Source organism: Sapajus apella, unplaced genomic scaffold, assembly GCF_009761245.1.
Source record: "Sapajus apella isolate SASKATOON/1434 unplaced genomic scaffold, GSC_monkey_1.0 scaffold66, whole genome shotgun sequence".
Lineage (NCBI taxonomy): Eukaryota > Metazoa > Chordata > Mammalia > Primates > Cebidae > Sapajus > Sapajus apella.
In genome coordinates this window covers 7,621,535-7,638,083 of record NW_022437006.1, presented here as the reverse complement: position 1 = coordinate 7,638,083, position 16,549 = coordinate 7,621,535, and the positions used below count along the sequence as shown (strand labels likewise).

Here is a 16,549-nt window from a genome sequence, read left to right as displayed (position 1 = left end):
TAGTTGACTAGTTCATAGAGTTTATCAAAGTTGATAATAATTTGCATGGTGTAATGAGTTAAGGCATGAATTGTGAAGCCAAAGTATTTGGGGCCACATCTTGATCCTGCCACTTACTAGGTATGAGCCTTGGACAAGGGACTTAACCTCTCCGTTCCTCATTTGTTTCCCCTGTAAAGTGGGGATAATAATATAATTTACTTTAAATAATTATTAGGTTGAAATGAATTGTATATTTCTATAAAATATATATATAAATGAATATATATGTGTGTATATATATATATATAAATGAATAATGTCTGATCTCTGTATTGGAATTAGCTATTAATATTATAAATACCTCCCCTGGATGACTTACCCTCTGACTTACCCCACCTGACCCTAGAGAGGGATCTATCTATATAAATTGACCATTTTAGGGCTTCTTTCCAACAAAGCACAAGCCCTTGTTACTTCATACCTTGATGGCTAAACACCTCCCTTCACTAGTCTTCCCTTAGTTGTACAGTTGTTCAGTCTTACAGTTATTGCTTTGACTCTGCTCCTCCTCCCACTTTTATTAAATTCTCTATCCTTAGAATCTCAGTGCACCTAAAATATTAATAAAATATAAAATAAACCATTTATATTGAAATATAGTTATGAAGATATTCAAAATATTTATGTATATTTTATTAGCACCTTAAATAAGTTCTAATGGCAGACTAATAACTACCTTAATTTTGAAGTGCTGATAAGCATAAACAGTATTTTTAGATATTTCAAACATCATCACGTGATGAAGATATCTGTGCTGCCTATTGACAATCTTACTGGAATTTGTAGCCTACATTCAAATTTAGCATTTCTTTCATGAAGGAGTTTTAGATTAATTATAATTAGATTAATGATAATAAGGATGTAATTTTTTTCTCTGCCAAGTTTGTGGGCTTTTCTGACAAAAATCCCTGCAAGTAAGAGTCTTTATATGCTAGGTCTTGCCTACATTTTCAAATTTATGCCCTACTTTTGCTTAACATAAACTGAGCTTGCAAAGATAGGAAATAATAGCTTTCATAGTTTAACAAGTATTTACTGCTTACCACTTGTACCGAGGTCTCAGTCTATTAAGCAGTAGAAATTTAGATATAGGTCTCTGCTTAGTTGAAGCCTTCTGTCTATGGGGAAGAATAGTTTTAAATAGCAAACAGATATATAAATGCAACATATGATAAATGTGCTAAAGAAGTCAAGAAGATGTAATGCATTTTTAGGAGTAATGGTGGGTATGTGGTTGCCTAGATAACTGGTCAAGGAAAAACTTTCTGAGTAATTGTTGAGCTGAGACTTGAAGGATGAAATGAAGCCAGCCAGCCAGACTCAGTGTGATGAGGCAGAGGTAGAGGTGAAGGGTGGGAAGTAAGGAAACATTTTAGATAGAGGGACAGCATGTAGAAGTACGATGCCATGTCTAGTCCATCCAACATACACCCAGTTTCTCCCACTTCTGTCGGCACCTTTTAATAATCCTTCTAGAGTTTTTTCGTAGTAACCAGGCAAATAGAAATATTTAGTTTTGGGGTTTCTTCCTGTATTATAGAAATAGTAGTGAAGCATACGTTCTGTTTTGTAATTTTTTTTTGTTTTGGCATAATGATGTGCATTGGAGTTCTTTCTATATTACTACACAGAATGTTTTTTTCTTTTTTTGTTTGTTTATAACCTCAAGGGATTCTATAACATAGTTGTGCCAAAGTTTATGTAAACAGACTTTATCAGTGGACTTTTGAATTGGTTCCAATATTTTGCTATTAAAAACAATGTTATGGTTAATAAATTTGTAAGTATGTAATTTCACACATGCAAATGTATAGTATATGTAGGATAAATTCTCAGAACGGGTAAAGGGCAAATACAGTGTTAATGTGTTAGATACTGTTAAATTGCTTTTTGCATAGTGATTATACTGAGTTATATTTTTAACACTAATGTATCAAAGTACCTATTTTCCCACAGATCAAAACAACACAGGTTTTATTATTCATAGATTATTCTAAACACTTTTTCCATTTTGATGCTTTTGCCTATGCTATTCTTTGTACCTGGAATGCCTGTCACTTAGCTCGGCCTGTTAGAATACTATCCAGTCTTCATGACTTTATACATAAGAGTGAAGAGAGAAAAGTGAGCCATGGAAAGGAAATGTTTTATGATCAGTTGATGGCTCTTAGGTGAACAGACTCCTTGGTGTTTTGCTTCTGTCTGCTCTTTTAACCTGTGGTACTATGTATTTTTTCTTCTTGGTGACTGTTAGAAACAATTCATTTTTGTTTCCTTTATTTTCAGACGGGAACATTTAAAGCACATGATGGTGAATATTTCTTAGAACCTATAATGAAGGCAGATGGGAGTGAAGATGAAGATAGTTACAACAAGCCACATCTTATATACAGACAAGAATTAAATAACTCTTTTCTGGAGTCTCTCAAGCATTGCGATGTGTCAGGTAAACTGGGAAATAAACTCTTTTCAGCTAAATAGTGATAATTAAAATCTTTTTATAGGTTATAATGTGTATATTTCCCTTCAATAATTTATTTATTTTTAATTAATTTTTTAAAATTTAGAAATAAAAATTGTGTATGTTTAGAATGTACATGTTGTTTTGAAGTATGCCTACATTGTGGAATGGCTTAATCCAACTAATTAACATATGCATTAACTCACATGCTTTTTTTTTTTTGTGATGAGAACACTTAAAATCTACTCTTAGTAGTTTTCAAGAATACAATACATTCTTATTAACTAAAGTCACCATGTACAGTACAGTAGCCTATTCCTCTTATCTAACTGAAATTTTATTCCCTTTGACCAACATCTTTCCTTCCCCCCACAACTGCAGCCTCTGGTAACCACTATTACACTCTTCACATTTATGAGTTCAACTTTTTTAGATTCTACATATAAACGAGATTATATAATATTTCTTAAATATTGAAGGACATGATCTTTTAAACAATCTTTTCCCATGTATGGATGCTTTAGAGATTTTCTGTCTGTAGATAGCTTTTTTTGCAGTAAACTAAGTTTAAATCCCAAAAGTTTTTCAGTATGTGAGATTTGTAGCAAATAATCATAGAAAATTTTCACTTTAATCTGTTAGTCATATTAGTATTATGTCATATTTTTCAGTAGGATTTTAGATGAAAAAAAAAATCCCTGGACCTAAGTAACAATAACACATTGCTCAATTTTGCATGGTTTTAACTTTATATAAAATGGAAACATTGTATATAGTTTTCTGTGATTATCCTTATTGCTCAGCATTGTTTCTGGGGTTCACCTATTTTGGTACATGTAGGAGCAATTCATTTATTTTCATTGTTGTACAACATTTCATTGTTTGAGGTATCACAGTTCATATATCAATTTTCCTGTTGAGCTTTTGGGCTGTTTGCAGTTTTTTGCTGTTAGAAGCAATGCTGCTGTGAATATTCTTGTCCCCATCTCCTGTTTATGAGAGTTTCTCTAGGATATACACATAAATACTAGATAATTCCATAATGTTTTACAAAGCGATTTTTAAATCAATTTTGTAGTTTCACCAATCTATGAGTGAGGTATATTTTCATAATTTTTTTTCCTAGAAAATTCAGGCTACTGAAGATTTATAATAGATTAGAATCTAGAAAGCATAGATTTCTACAAACAGTATATGTATAGCTGGTAAAATACTTATATATTGTATAAAAGTTGCATTAGGAGTTGTGTCCATATATGTACATGTATCTTCACTCTTCGTAGAATGACATGCAGTGATATGATGGAGAAAAGGCACCTGCAGTTACCATCAAAGTACAAAATCCAGACAAAAGAGTGGGATTAGAAAGGATTTATTTGAGATTGTAGGTGTCCATAAACTATAGTTCCAAACACTGTGATGCCATCTGTTTTGGGATATAATGATATGTAGGCCTTTGATGGTTTTCCCTGGGAATGCACTTCTTAACCTTTGGAGTGGTTCTCACTGTGTCTAAGGCCGTGTTTTAAATCTATTGACATAATAGATGCCTTTCTTATGCTTTTAATATGAGCATAAGGGTTTCATTTTTATGGCTTCAAAGAAAACACAAATGAGTACAGCCTCACAATAGAATTCTACAGAAGGCAGCTTATGCTTGTTCTAATCTACTATTCAGGAGCAGCTTGTTTAATGAATTGCTTAGCTTCTTAGGAAGAAAACCACAAAGTAGACATTCTGAATACATAAATGTTTCACATAATTTGGAGGGTTTTGCATTCACAAGCAAGAATATAATTCAAGAAAAGCTGGGCTTTTTTTGTTAAACATTTTTATACTAAAGATTTATTAGAAAGCTACAAATAAATAGCAAATGGAAAGTGATGTGATTTCGTTTCCTCTGAATCATAAAATACTTTTTTCCCCACAACATTTATCTACTAAAATGCAAAAGGTAGTATCTTTTTCAATTCTTAAATCACCTCCAATTTTAGGTACAAATAACATACAAATTTTTAATCACTAGTAAAGGGAATTAATTAATGACCTAAAAGTTGGCTATAAATAATCATTTTTTTAGTAAAAGTGGAACGTTGCAAATGCAATTAAAATTATCTTAGGCATTTTTTTTCCTCCCTCAGTTAACACATTGTTGTTTAGAAATACTTAGAGGTTTTATATATTCTTTTTAAAAAATTAAATAGCTTTTGGAGTAAAAGTGATTTTTGGTTACACGGATGAATTATATAGTGGTGAATTCTGAGATTTTAGTTCACCCATCACCCAAGTAGTGTACCTTATACCCAATATGTAGATTTTTATTCCATACCCCCCTCCTACCCTACCCTTTCTGAATCTCCAAAGTTTATTATATCATTTTGTATGCCTTTGTACACTCATAGCACAGCTCCCACTTATAAGTGAAAACATACAGTATATGGTTTTTCATTCCTGAATTACTTCACTTAGAATGATGGTCCCCAGCTCTATCCAACTTGCTGCAAAGGACATTATTTCATTCCTTTTTATGGCTGAGTAGTATTCCATGGTGTGTGTGTATATATATATATACAAATGTGATATATATATATATATATATATATATATATATATATATCATTTTCTTTATCCACTTGCTTGTCAGTGGGCACTTAGGTTGGCTTCATATCTTTGCAACTGTGAATTTGACTGCAGTAAATGTATGTGTGCATGTGTTTTTTTCATGTAATGATTTCTTTTCCATTGGGTAGATGTCCAGTCGTCATATTTGCTGGATTGATTGGTGGATCTACTGTTAGTTCTTTAAGGAATCTCCATACTGGTTTTCCTAGAGGTTGTACTAATTTGCATTCCCACCAGAAGTGTATCAGCATTCCCCTTTCACCACATCCATGCCAACATCTATTGTTTTTGGTTTTTTAATAATGGCCATTCTTACAGGAACAAGGTAGTATTCCATTGTGGTTTTAATTTGCATTTCCTTGATGATTAGTGATGTGAGCACTTTTCCATGTTTTTCCATTTGTATACCTTCTTTTGAGAACTGTCTGTTCATTTCCTTTGCTCGCTTTTTGATGGAATTATTTGCTTTTTTTCTTGCTGATTTATTTTAGTGTCTTGTAGATTCTGGATACCATTCTTTTGTCAGATGCACAGTTTGCAAATATTTTCTCCCATTCTGTGGGATGTCTGTTTACTCTTATGATTATTTCTTTTGCCGTGGAGAAGCTTTTGAATTTAATCAAGTTCCATTTATTTTTGATTTTGTTGTGTTTGCTTTTTGGTATTTAGTCATAAATTCTTTGCCTAGGCCAATGTCCAGAAGAGTTTTTCCTAGGGTTTCTTCTAGAATTTCTAATGTTTCAGGTCTTAGATTTAAGACTTTAATCCACCATGAGTTGATTTTTGTACAAGGTGAGAGATAGGGATCCAGTTTCATTTTTCTACAGGTGGCCATCTAACTTTCCCACCATTTATTAAACAGGGTATCCTTTCTCCAATTTATGTTGCATGCTTTGTCAAAGATCAGTTAGTTGTAAGTGATTGACTTTATTTGTAGGTTCTCTATTCTGTTCCATTGGTCTATGTGCCTCCTTCTATAGCAGTACCATACAGTTTTGGTTACTATAGCCTTGTAGTATAATTTGAAGTTGGGTGTATGTTGCCTACATATTTATTTATTTATTTTTTGCCTAGGATTGCCTTGGCTATTGAGCTCCTTTTTAGTTCTATATGAATTTTAGGATTTTTTCCTAATTCTTTGAAAAATGATGTTGGTATTTTGATAGGAATTGCATTGTATCTGTAGATTGTTTTTGGCAATATGGTCATTTTCACAATATTTTCCAACCCATGAGCAAGGGATGTACTTCTGTTTGTTTGGTTTGTTATTCATCTATGCTTTCTTTCAGCAGTGTTTTGTAGTTCTTGTTGAGATCTTTCACCTCCTTGGTTAAGTGTATTTCTAGGTATTTTATTTTATTTTTTGTGGCTATTGTAAAAGGGATTAAATTCTTGATTTGACTCTCAGTTTGATTGTTTTTGGCGTATAGCAGTGCTACTGGTTTGTGTATGTTGATTTTGTAAACTCAGACTTTACTTAATTTGTTTATTAAATCTAGGAGTCTTTTGGAGTACTATTTAGCCTTTTCTAGGTACACATTCATATCATTGGTAAACAGAGATTGTTTTACTTTCTCTTTTCCAGTTTGGATGCCCTTTATTTCTTTCTCTTGCCTGATTGTTCTGCCTAGGATTTCTGGTATTATATTGAGTAGAAGTGGTAAAAGAGGGCATCCTTGCCTTGTTCCAGTTCTTAGGTGGAATGCTTTCAACTTTTCTCCATTCATTGTGATGTTTGCAGTAAGTTAGTTACAAATGTTGTTTATTATTTTGAGGTATGTCCCTTCTATGCCTAGTTTGTTGAGGGATTTTATCATAAAGAGATGCTGGATTTTTTTCAGGTGCTCTTTCTACATATTGAGATCATATAGTTTTTATTTCTAATTCTGTTTATGTGATATATCACCTTTATTGACTTGTGTATGTTAAACCATCCCTGCATCCTTGTAATGAAACCCACTTGATTATGGTGTATTTTCTTTTTGATGTCCTTTTGGATTTCGTTCGCCAGTACTTTGTTGAGGATTTTTGCATCTATTTTTATCAGGGATATTGGCGTGTTGTTTTCTTTTTTTGCTATGGCGTTTCCTGGTTTTGGTATCAGAATGATACTGGCTTCATAGGAAAATTAGGGAGGATTCCCTGTTCTCAATATTTTGAAATAGTTTTAGTAGGATTGGTACCAATTCTTCTTTGAATGTCTGATAAAATTCAGCTGTGAATCTGTCTGGCCCTGGGCTTGTTGTTGTTTGCAATTTTTAAAATTACCGATTCAGTCTTACTGGTTGTTATTGGTCTGTGTAGAATTTCTACTTCTTCCTGATTTACTCTAGGAGGGTTGTATGGTTCTAGGAATTTATCTGTTTTCTCTGGTCTTTCTAGTTTGTGTATTCATAGTAATCTTGAATGAGCTTTGTATTTCTATGGTGTCAGTTGTAGTGTTCCTAGTTTCATTTCTAATTGAGCTTATTTGAATCTTCTCTCTTCTTTTCTTGGTTAATCTCACTAATGGTCTATCAACTTTGTTTATCTTTTCAAAGAACCAGCCTTTTGTTTCATTGAATTTTTTTTTTTTTTTTTTTCGGTATTGTTTTTCTGGTTTCAATTTCATTTGGTTCTTCTCCTATCTTTGTTATTTATTTTCTTCTGCTAGCCTTAGATTTGGTTTGTTCTTATTTCTCCAGTTCCTTGAGGTGTAATATTAGATTGTTAATTTGTGATCTCTCAGACTTTTTGATGTACAAATTTAGTGCTATAAACATTCCTCTTAGTACTACTTTTGGTCTGTTCCAAAGATTTTGATAACTTGTGTCACTATTATCATTCATTTTAAATAGGTTTTAAATTTCTATCTTGATTTCATTGTTAACCTAAAAATAATTCAGGAGCAGATTGTTTAATTTCCATGTATTTGTTTAGTTTTGGGGGTTTCTTTTGGAGTTGATTTCTTGTTTTCCTTCACTGTGGTCTGAGAAGATATTGGATATGATTCCTATTTTTAAAAATTTATTGAGATTTGTTTTGTAGCCTACCATGTGGTCTATCTTAGAGAATGTTCCATGTGCTGATGAGAAGAGCGTGTATTCTACAGTTTTTGGTAGAATATTCTGTACATATATCTTAGGTTCCTTTGTTCTAGAGTGTAGTTTAAGTCTAGTGTTCCTTTGTTGACTTGCTGTCTTGATGATCTGTCTAGTGCTGTCAATGGAGTATTGAATTCCCCCATTATTATTATGTTGCTGTCTATCTCATTTCTCAGGTCTAGTAGTAATTGCTTTACGAGTCTGGAAGCTCCAGTGTTAGGTACATATAATTTAGGATTGTAATTTCTTCTTGTTCCATTGATCCTTTTATCATTATATAATGTCCTTTTTTGACTTTGTTTCTTTTTTTACTGTTGTTGCTTTAAAGTCTGTTTTATCTGATATGAGATTAACTACTGCTTACTTTTGGTTTACATTTGCATGCAATGTATTTTTCCACCCCTTTACTTTGAGTTTATATGAATCCTTTTGTGTTAGGTGACTTTCTTGAGGACGGTAGATATTTGGTTCGTTATTTTTTAAATATCAGTTCTGCCCATCTGTATCTTTTAAGTGAGAATTTAGGCCACTTACATTCAGCCCTAGTATTGAGATGTGAGATACTGTTCCATTCATCATGGTAATTGTTACTTAAGTAATTTATTTTTTCATTGTATAATTATTTTATAGGCCTAGTAAGTATTATGCTTTTGGGAGGTTCTATTTTGGTGCATATTAAGATTTTGTTTCAAGATTTAGAACCTTTTTTAGCATTTCTTATAGAGATAGTCTTCAAATTCCTTCAGCATTTGTTCGTCTGAGAATGATTTTATTTCTTCTTCATTTATGAAACTTAGTTTCGCTAGATACAAATTCTTAACTGACAGTTGTTCTGTTTAAGGAGGCTAAAACTAAAACCCCAAATCCCTTTTTGCTTTTAAGGTTTCTGCTGAGAAGTCTACTGTTAGTCTGACAGGATTTCCTTTATAGGTTCCCAGATGCTTTTGTCTTACAGCTCTTAAAATTCTTTCCTTCATGTTTACTTTAGATAGCCTGATGACTATACACCCTGATGCTGACCTTTTTGCAATAATTCTCCCAGGGGTGTTTTGACCTTCTTGTATTTGGAATCTAAATATCTAGTAAGACCTGGGAAGTTTTTCTCAATTATTTCCTCAAATAAATTTTCCAAAGTTTTTGCATCTTCTTCTCACTCATGAACACCAGCTGTTCTTAGGTTTGGCTGTTTTACATAATCCCAGACTTGGATTGTGTTTTACATAATCTTAGAAGCTTTGTTCATTTCTTTTAATTATTTTTTGCTTCATTTTTATCTGATTAGGTTAATTTGAAAGCCTTGTCTTCAAGCTCTGAAATACTTCTTTGTAATTGTTCTAGTCTGGTGTTGAAATTTCCCACTGCATTTTGTAATTTCCTAAGCATGTCTTTCATTTCTAGAAATTCTGATTGGTTTTTCTTTACTATCTTTCTCTTTATGCTGTTTTCTATTCTTATCCTGAATTGTTTTTTACATTTCTTTATGTTAGTTTCCACCTTTCTCTGATGTCTTCCTGAGTAAACTAGTTAACATTTTGAATTCTTTATCTGTCATTTCAAAGATTTCATCTTGATCTGGATCCATTGCTGGATGGCTAGTACGTTCTCTTGCATGTTTTATAGAGCCTTGTTTTGTCATAATACCAGAATTATTTTTCTGGTTGTTTCTCATTTGGGTAGAATATTTCTTTTAATTATTCTTGAATTTATTTTTGATTTGATTGTGTTTTTTAAATTTCCTTTTTTCCGTCTTAATGGTGTGACTTTAATGTTTATAGTTTACGGTAGTGTAACTAGGCTCTTCACGCTTTCAGGAGTGAAGCCTCTGTGTGAGTTGCTTGATTACAGAGAGTGATAGCTTTCTCAAATGCTGATTGTAGCAATGTGCTCAGTGTTTGAGCAAGTTCACTGTGTCCTATAGGGTTGGAATGGCAGAGGTCTCTTGAAGCTTATCTCATTCCCCTACGGTATGTACTTTATTTTTTCCCAGAATTTTATTTACTAGGTTGAATAGTTCATGGTTCAGGCCAGTAGGGGAAGGGCCCATAGGTATAAACTGGCTGTGGCTAAAGTAGGTGAGTAAATGTAATATCCAATGGTGGGCAGAGGTCCCAGCCTTGACAGATATGGCTGGGGATGTTCTCAGTGAAATGCATTGAGGTCTTATCAGACAGAAGGGCCAGAGCCACTTCAAATCTCCTGCCAGGTCAGCAGGAAAGCTGTCCACTTCCCAGACACAATCCTGACCCAGTGGTCCAGCTGTTTGGATTAGGCAGGCAGCTCTTTTAATCTGCAGGAATACTGTTGTTCCCAATAGAGAGGAATCTGGGCTCTACCTGTCTTGCAAACGTGCACCTGGAGGATGTTCTTCCTGTGGGGATGCAAACCATCCTGAAGTTTTCCGGAAAGGCTGATTACAGGTGTACTCCTGCTGAATTCCTGTGGGGAAAACCTCAGTTGTGTCTGCAGTGGTGGATAAGCGGGAAAATAAATCTCTGTCTTCAAGACCCTTTATGAGCACTAGGGATACCTGTGTGTTGAGGTAGAGCTACAGACTTTCCCTGCTGAGCCCAACACTGCAATTGTGCCTCTGCTGATATAAACTTGCCACTAGCAGAAAGGCCTGGAACTCAAGACCTGCCACCTGGCTTCTTTTGTCCCATGGGGTATTTCCTTGATGTGGTGCATTTCCTCTTTCCCTAGGAGTAGGAATTCCTGAGAACCATCTACTGAGAATGCTGTTGCACCTTTGAGTCTAGCTGCCAGTGGGGCTGCCACACTCTTGACTAGTGCTGGGAAACGTCCGCAGTGAATCCAGTGTAACCTGTCCTCAAGTCTCCCAGCAGTGGGTACCAGCACCAGCTCTGATGGGAGTGGCAAGGGAGTGACATAGATTCTGTGAGATTCCTTGGTTGTCGATAGCCTTAATGAACAAAAGCCAGTTTTGGTAGTAATGAACTGATCCCAATAATTACTGGACTGATTGGACAGGCTCAGGACCTCCTGATTAGCCAAGGTATTGCAGATTATGTTGCTTGCTGCAGTTACGTGCAAGTTAACTCCTTTTTGGGCACAATGTTTACTTGGAGATGCTGTAATAGACTGTGTCAGGTGGCCTCTAGCCAGGAGGTGGTGCTTGCAGAAGAGCACCAGCTGCAGTAGCAGTGGTGGGATTTGTGCTTGCCTTTCGTAACCCAGGGGAGGTACTCTGGTTTCTCAGGCAATGTATGGGGCCATAAAGCTCCCCAAAGTGTCTGTTTTTTGTGTTAAGCTACCAGGGTAGGTGGCAGGGATGGGAGTCAGGGGATGGAGGGAGACAAAGCCAGCTGGGGGCTGGGTCAGGCAAGCCCTTGCCCTGACTTTCTGTGTGTGGGGCAAGCAACAACCCCTCCGGGGGTCAAGCGGTAGGTCTCTGGTCACCAGGAAGATGGTCTCATGTTCCAGAGGGGAGCCTAGCTGACTCTTCTGCACAGAAGTGTTCACACAGGGAATAGGGAGTAGCAGGCAGCAGTAGGCCCACCCAGCTGCTGTGCACTTGGCAACATAGATCTCAAAGCCACAGTTTTTCTGCTAGCAGTAGTAAGCTAAATTCTAGGCCATCTAAGCTCAGAACACAACAGCGTCTTTCAAGCCACATTGCTCCCAGGTTGCCTGCACAGCTGTTGTACCCAAGTACTGCACTTGTGGCTGCAGCATACTTTCCACTTGCCCCAAACCCCCTCCTGGTTCTGGCCAAGGGAGTTCCCCAGTTGGCGACATATCACATAATTCATTTGCAAGCTTTTTTCAACCTGCGACCACTGCCCGAGTTAATTGGCAGATTTCTGTGAGGTCCCCTGTGAGACAAAATAAGCAATGGCCTCGCCGTTCTGCTTGGAGACTGGGAATGTATGCAAGCCTCTTTCCACTGCTGCTCCTACTTTTGTATTCCTTTCCTTAAATCAGTTCCAGCTCTGTGTATGGTTAAGGCCTTGCTCTGTGGCTTGGATTCCCTGGAGGACCAAAGGTCTTATATATTCTAATGGATGAACCCTCAGGAGGTTCCCCAGAGAATCCTTTAAATAGATGGGCCTGCAGATTTAGCACATGAAACAAAGTGATTAAATGGAGAAAGAAAGCTGATATCTTTTTCTGATACAGTATTTCTGTTGATAGTTTTAAATCATTATAACCCTGAAATGTTATAGTTCACAGTGGTTTTAGCCTTGAATTAAATTGTTTCCAAGGTTAAAGTTCACTGTGTGCCTCAGGTCATCCAACTTATATCTGGTAAACCTAGTCACTGTGGATGCCAGACTTAAATATATATCAAATATATTCTAAATAAATTCTGTGGAAATGGTAAAGCAAGCAAATAAAAACACGTAAAATGAACAAACAGCAACAAAAAAAATCTCACAAACACCGCCATCGAACATAATTATACAAAATAAATAAACCCAAGTGAGGAAGGACCCTAAAAATACATCTGACAGGAACGAAGAAAAGCCTCTGAATTCTGTTAAGTGTAGTTCTGCAATGGCTTGTTTCTAAGGGCAGATCACAACTGGTCTGTGTTCCTCAGGAGACCTCATGAATTTTACTTCATTTCTTCTATCACCCACTCTGTCCCTCTCATCTCAGTGTCATGGGAGAGGATGTAAAGGATTTGTAGAGTAATAAAACAGATGACTGGATGGAAGTGAAAATGAAATTTGTTTAGTTTGTGATATGCTTTGGTTCTGTGTTCCTTCCTAAATCTCACCTTGGATTATAATCCCCATAATTGCTGTATGTCAAGGGCAGGATCCTCTGACATCTTGTGGGGGTAGTTGGATCATGGGAGTGGTTTCCCTTATGCTGTTCTCATGATAAAGAGTGGGTCTCATGAGAGCTGATGGTTTTATAAGTGTCTGGCATTTCCCATTTGGACTTCTCCTTCCTGCCGCCCTGTGAATAAGGTGACTTGCTTCCACTTTACCTTCTGCCATGATTGTAAGTTTCCTGAGGCCTCCCCACCCATGATGCACTATGAGTCAATTAAACGTCTTTCCTTTATAAATTACCCAGCTTCAGGTATTTCTTCATAGCAATATGAGAACTGACTAATACAGCTGGGTTTTAAGATGATGTTAGCCAGCTTAAAATTTCTGTGCTTTTCCTAAAAGTTTTCTAAATTTATTAATTCTTATAGTCTTTGAGTGCATAATGTTACAAAATATATAAAAATTGGTTAGAACAGGGCTCTAGACAAGAGGTAATGTGGCATTTATGTCTTCTAGGTCCTGCTGTGTGTGGAAAAGAGTAACCCATTTACTATATCAGGAGACTAGGTGCAGGTGTGTGTGAACTCTAGGGAGGCTAGCAAGGCACACAGAGACTAGTTATGAAGTAACTTTAAAGATTTTGTTGCTTATCCCATGGGAATTGGGGAAATAAAAAAATTTAAAGCAGATATATTATCAAAAATATTTTATAACAGATATTATATAATTTACTTAAAAAAAATAATTGTATTTGTTGCTGTGGCAGCTTTTAAAAAACATGTAATTTTAGATTTGAATGAGAAGTGACTGAAGGTGGGGAGACTGAATTAAAGAAGAAAACCATCTTATCAACAAAGGATTTAAGTGTCATATTTACTTCTTTATGCGCACAAGGAAAGTGCACATAAAGAAGTAAATAGAAGATAATTTCCTGAAAGCATTTTTCTCAACTTTGATAAGACATTTATAATTTTTTTTGTTACTAATCTATTTGGAAAATATTTCTGGGAATGCATGAGAACTGCCTTTTAAATAAAATTATGTACAGATTATTTCCCCTTCTTTTAAAGATAATGATTTAAGCAGCATTGGTCTGGAGGAAATCCAGTGTTTTTAGTTTCAGCAGAGGCCAGAGTTTGCTCAGTAAGCTAGCTCTGGCTACACTACTAACTGGCTTTGAGACCTAAAGCTCTCTGGGTCTTACCCAAAGTAGATAATGAATAGTTAATTAATTTAATCTGTTTTCTGTTCAACTAAATGTCAAGCTTAGGGGTTTCTAACTTAGGTAACTTACAGCTAAAGAGACCAGAAAGGAGTAAGGTGAGGTATCATGAAGGAACTGAGCTTTACATAGGGCACTGTAATATACATGCTTCTTGCAAAAGGTTCATTGGGAATGTGAGGCCAGTATTACCAGTTCTTTTGTACTTTATAAAGAAGGTGAATATTTAGTTTTTTTTTTAAAGTGGAAAAAAAAAAGAAACATGAGCTGAATTTAGTTAGCCATCAGTTTGCAATCTGATATTTGAAATCCCTATTATTTATAACATTTTATAAATTTGTGAGCAGAGAAGAAGTTGCTATTAATTAATGCAGGGACAGAGAATTATAAATATGGCCATGACCATGCCCATTTTATGTACTATAATTTGTCAATGGTGTTTTAAAGAGTCAGCTTAAGCTTCTAAATATATGTAGAGATGACTATAGAGATATTATTCACCTTTACAGCCTTTTACTAGAACTACTCTTTCAGAGATCACCTATGACCTTCTACATGTCAAAAGCATTAATCTTTCTTGGTCTTACTGTTACAGTTTTGCGGAGCATGTCATACTATCCATCAACTTATCCTAACTGAATTCTCTTACGTCTTTGGCTTAACTGGCACACTTTGCTTTCAACTTTGCTTCTTTTCTTTCTTCCTCCTACTTCCCTTCCTAGTTGTTATTGCTTTCCTATTGTCTAAGTTAAGCATTTTAAAAAAATGTTCTTCTTGGCCACCATTTTAGACTATGTTTTAATATAGATTATGCATTTGTTCTACTTTCTTAATTTTGACTACTAATTTAAATGATACATGATGTTAAAACTTTTAACTTAAGCTCTTGTTTTTAGATTAAAACTCAGGTCTAGAAACTGCTAGATGTGTATGTTTTCTTGGATGTCCCAGTGATATCTTAGATTCAAAACAGTAAAGCCTGAAGCCATTCTCTCTCTTTTACCTCTCTCTTCACCTACATTCTCCAAAAGAAGACTTTATTGGGTGGCTAATTTGTTTTTTACATTGAAAAAATTTTAACTGAGGTATTAGCAAATTTAATACAGGCTGTAATAAAAGAATGAGAACTAGAAATAGTGCAAAGCTGCCCAGTTTTCCGTTAAATTATTTCTTTATTGCCGTGGTATTTAATAATTTTGTGTATATTCTAGCAAATTGTGATTGTTTGATGACAACTCTTCAGATTTTTTTATTTGAGAGGTGGGGAGACTGCAAGTAGAAAGATCAAGCTGATATTAAGGTTGTGACTTTCAAAATCTGGTTGTACAAGAGCAAATAAGATAAATTTCTGAATTCTTTATCTCTTTCTTTTGTATATTGACTACTAACTCTGGAGGAATCAGTGCATAGCATTCAGCTGAAAAGAGAAAATATAGCATAGAGTAAATAAATGAAGAGTTTCTTACCATGGGGTGGGGATGTGCCGGGAGAAAAAATGAGAAGGAAGGCCAGAAGAGTGCAGTGTTAAGACACATACAGGTTTTTCCTGCTCCACATTAGAATATGAGAGTGGAATTGGACATTGAATATGTGAAGAAAAAAGTTGATTCCTAAGAGGGGACTCCTGTTCTTGTTCCACATAAGAATTCTGCAAGATGAGGTGTCAGCCTTGCTCCAGCATGGGTTTTATTTATTTGTTCATTTATTCATAACATATTTACTGAATAGCTTCCTCACTGAAGCTAAAAATGTGCCGGGACCTGCTTGACATGTTGCAGGACTATCCTGTACAAGTACAAGTGCAGTGAGGGAGGAAAGAGGGTACAGGTAGTAGGAAATCAGTAGAAAGAATGGCAGTGAGAGGCCAGATCATGTAGTTCTGGGTGACTGCAGGTTGTGGGATCCTGAAGATTAAACAGTTGGAGTGCTTTTTAATAGAAAATTATTAATATGTAATTTCTAGAGACCTAAAGATTAAGCTTTTTTAGGTACATGGGGAATCCACTTCTACACTTAGGACACTTTAAGTCACAGTGCTGAATCTGTCTATAACTCTAACATTAGAAGCTACTGTTGGATTTAGAGCATAGGAATAATATAATCAGTCCACATTTTAAAGGGCTCATTCAGATTATGTAGAAAAAAAAAAGAAAAAACAAAACTAGGAAATAAGCAAAAGCAAGAAAACCAATTAGAAGGTACTGCAATATACTGCAATAATTGTGTTGAGAAGTGGTGAGGTGTTGAATTAGGGTGGTAACTATGAAGATAGCAAGAGGTGTACAGATATTGTATATGTTTTAATGTTCAACAGGTAAATTGTAGGTGAGGGCTGAGAGTAAAAGAATTGTCACATTCTTCTTTTTTTTTTTTTTAA

General features: G+C 35.3%; 1 protein-coding gene across 1 annotated transcript in view; it reads left to right on the top strand.

Annotated features, from left to right (window-relative positions):
* Positions 1 to 16,549, top strand: part of ADAMTS20 (ADAM metallopeptidase with thrombospondin type 1 motif 20) — a 211,995-nt gene that overhangs the window by 16,912 nt on the left and 178,534 nt on the right. Inside the window, exon 3 of the mRNA XM_032248353.1 lies at positions 2,329 to 2,488. Within this exon, the coding sequence (XP_032104244.1) occupies positions 2,329 to 2,488 (160 nt within the window). The remainder of the gene's footprint in view (positions 1 to 2,328; positions 2,489 to 16,549) is intronic.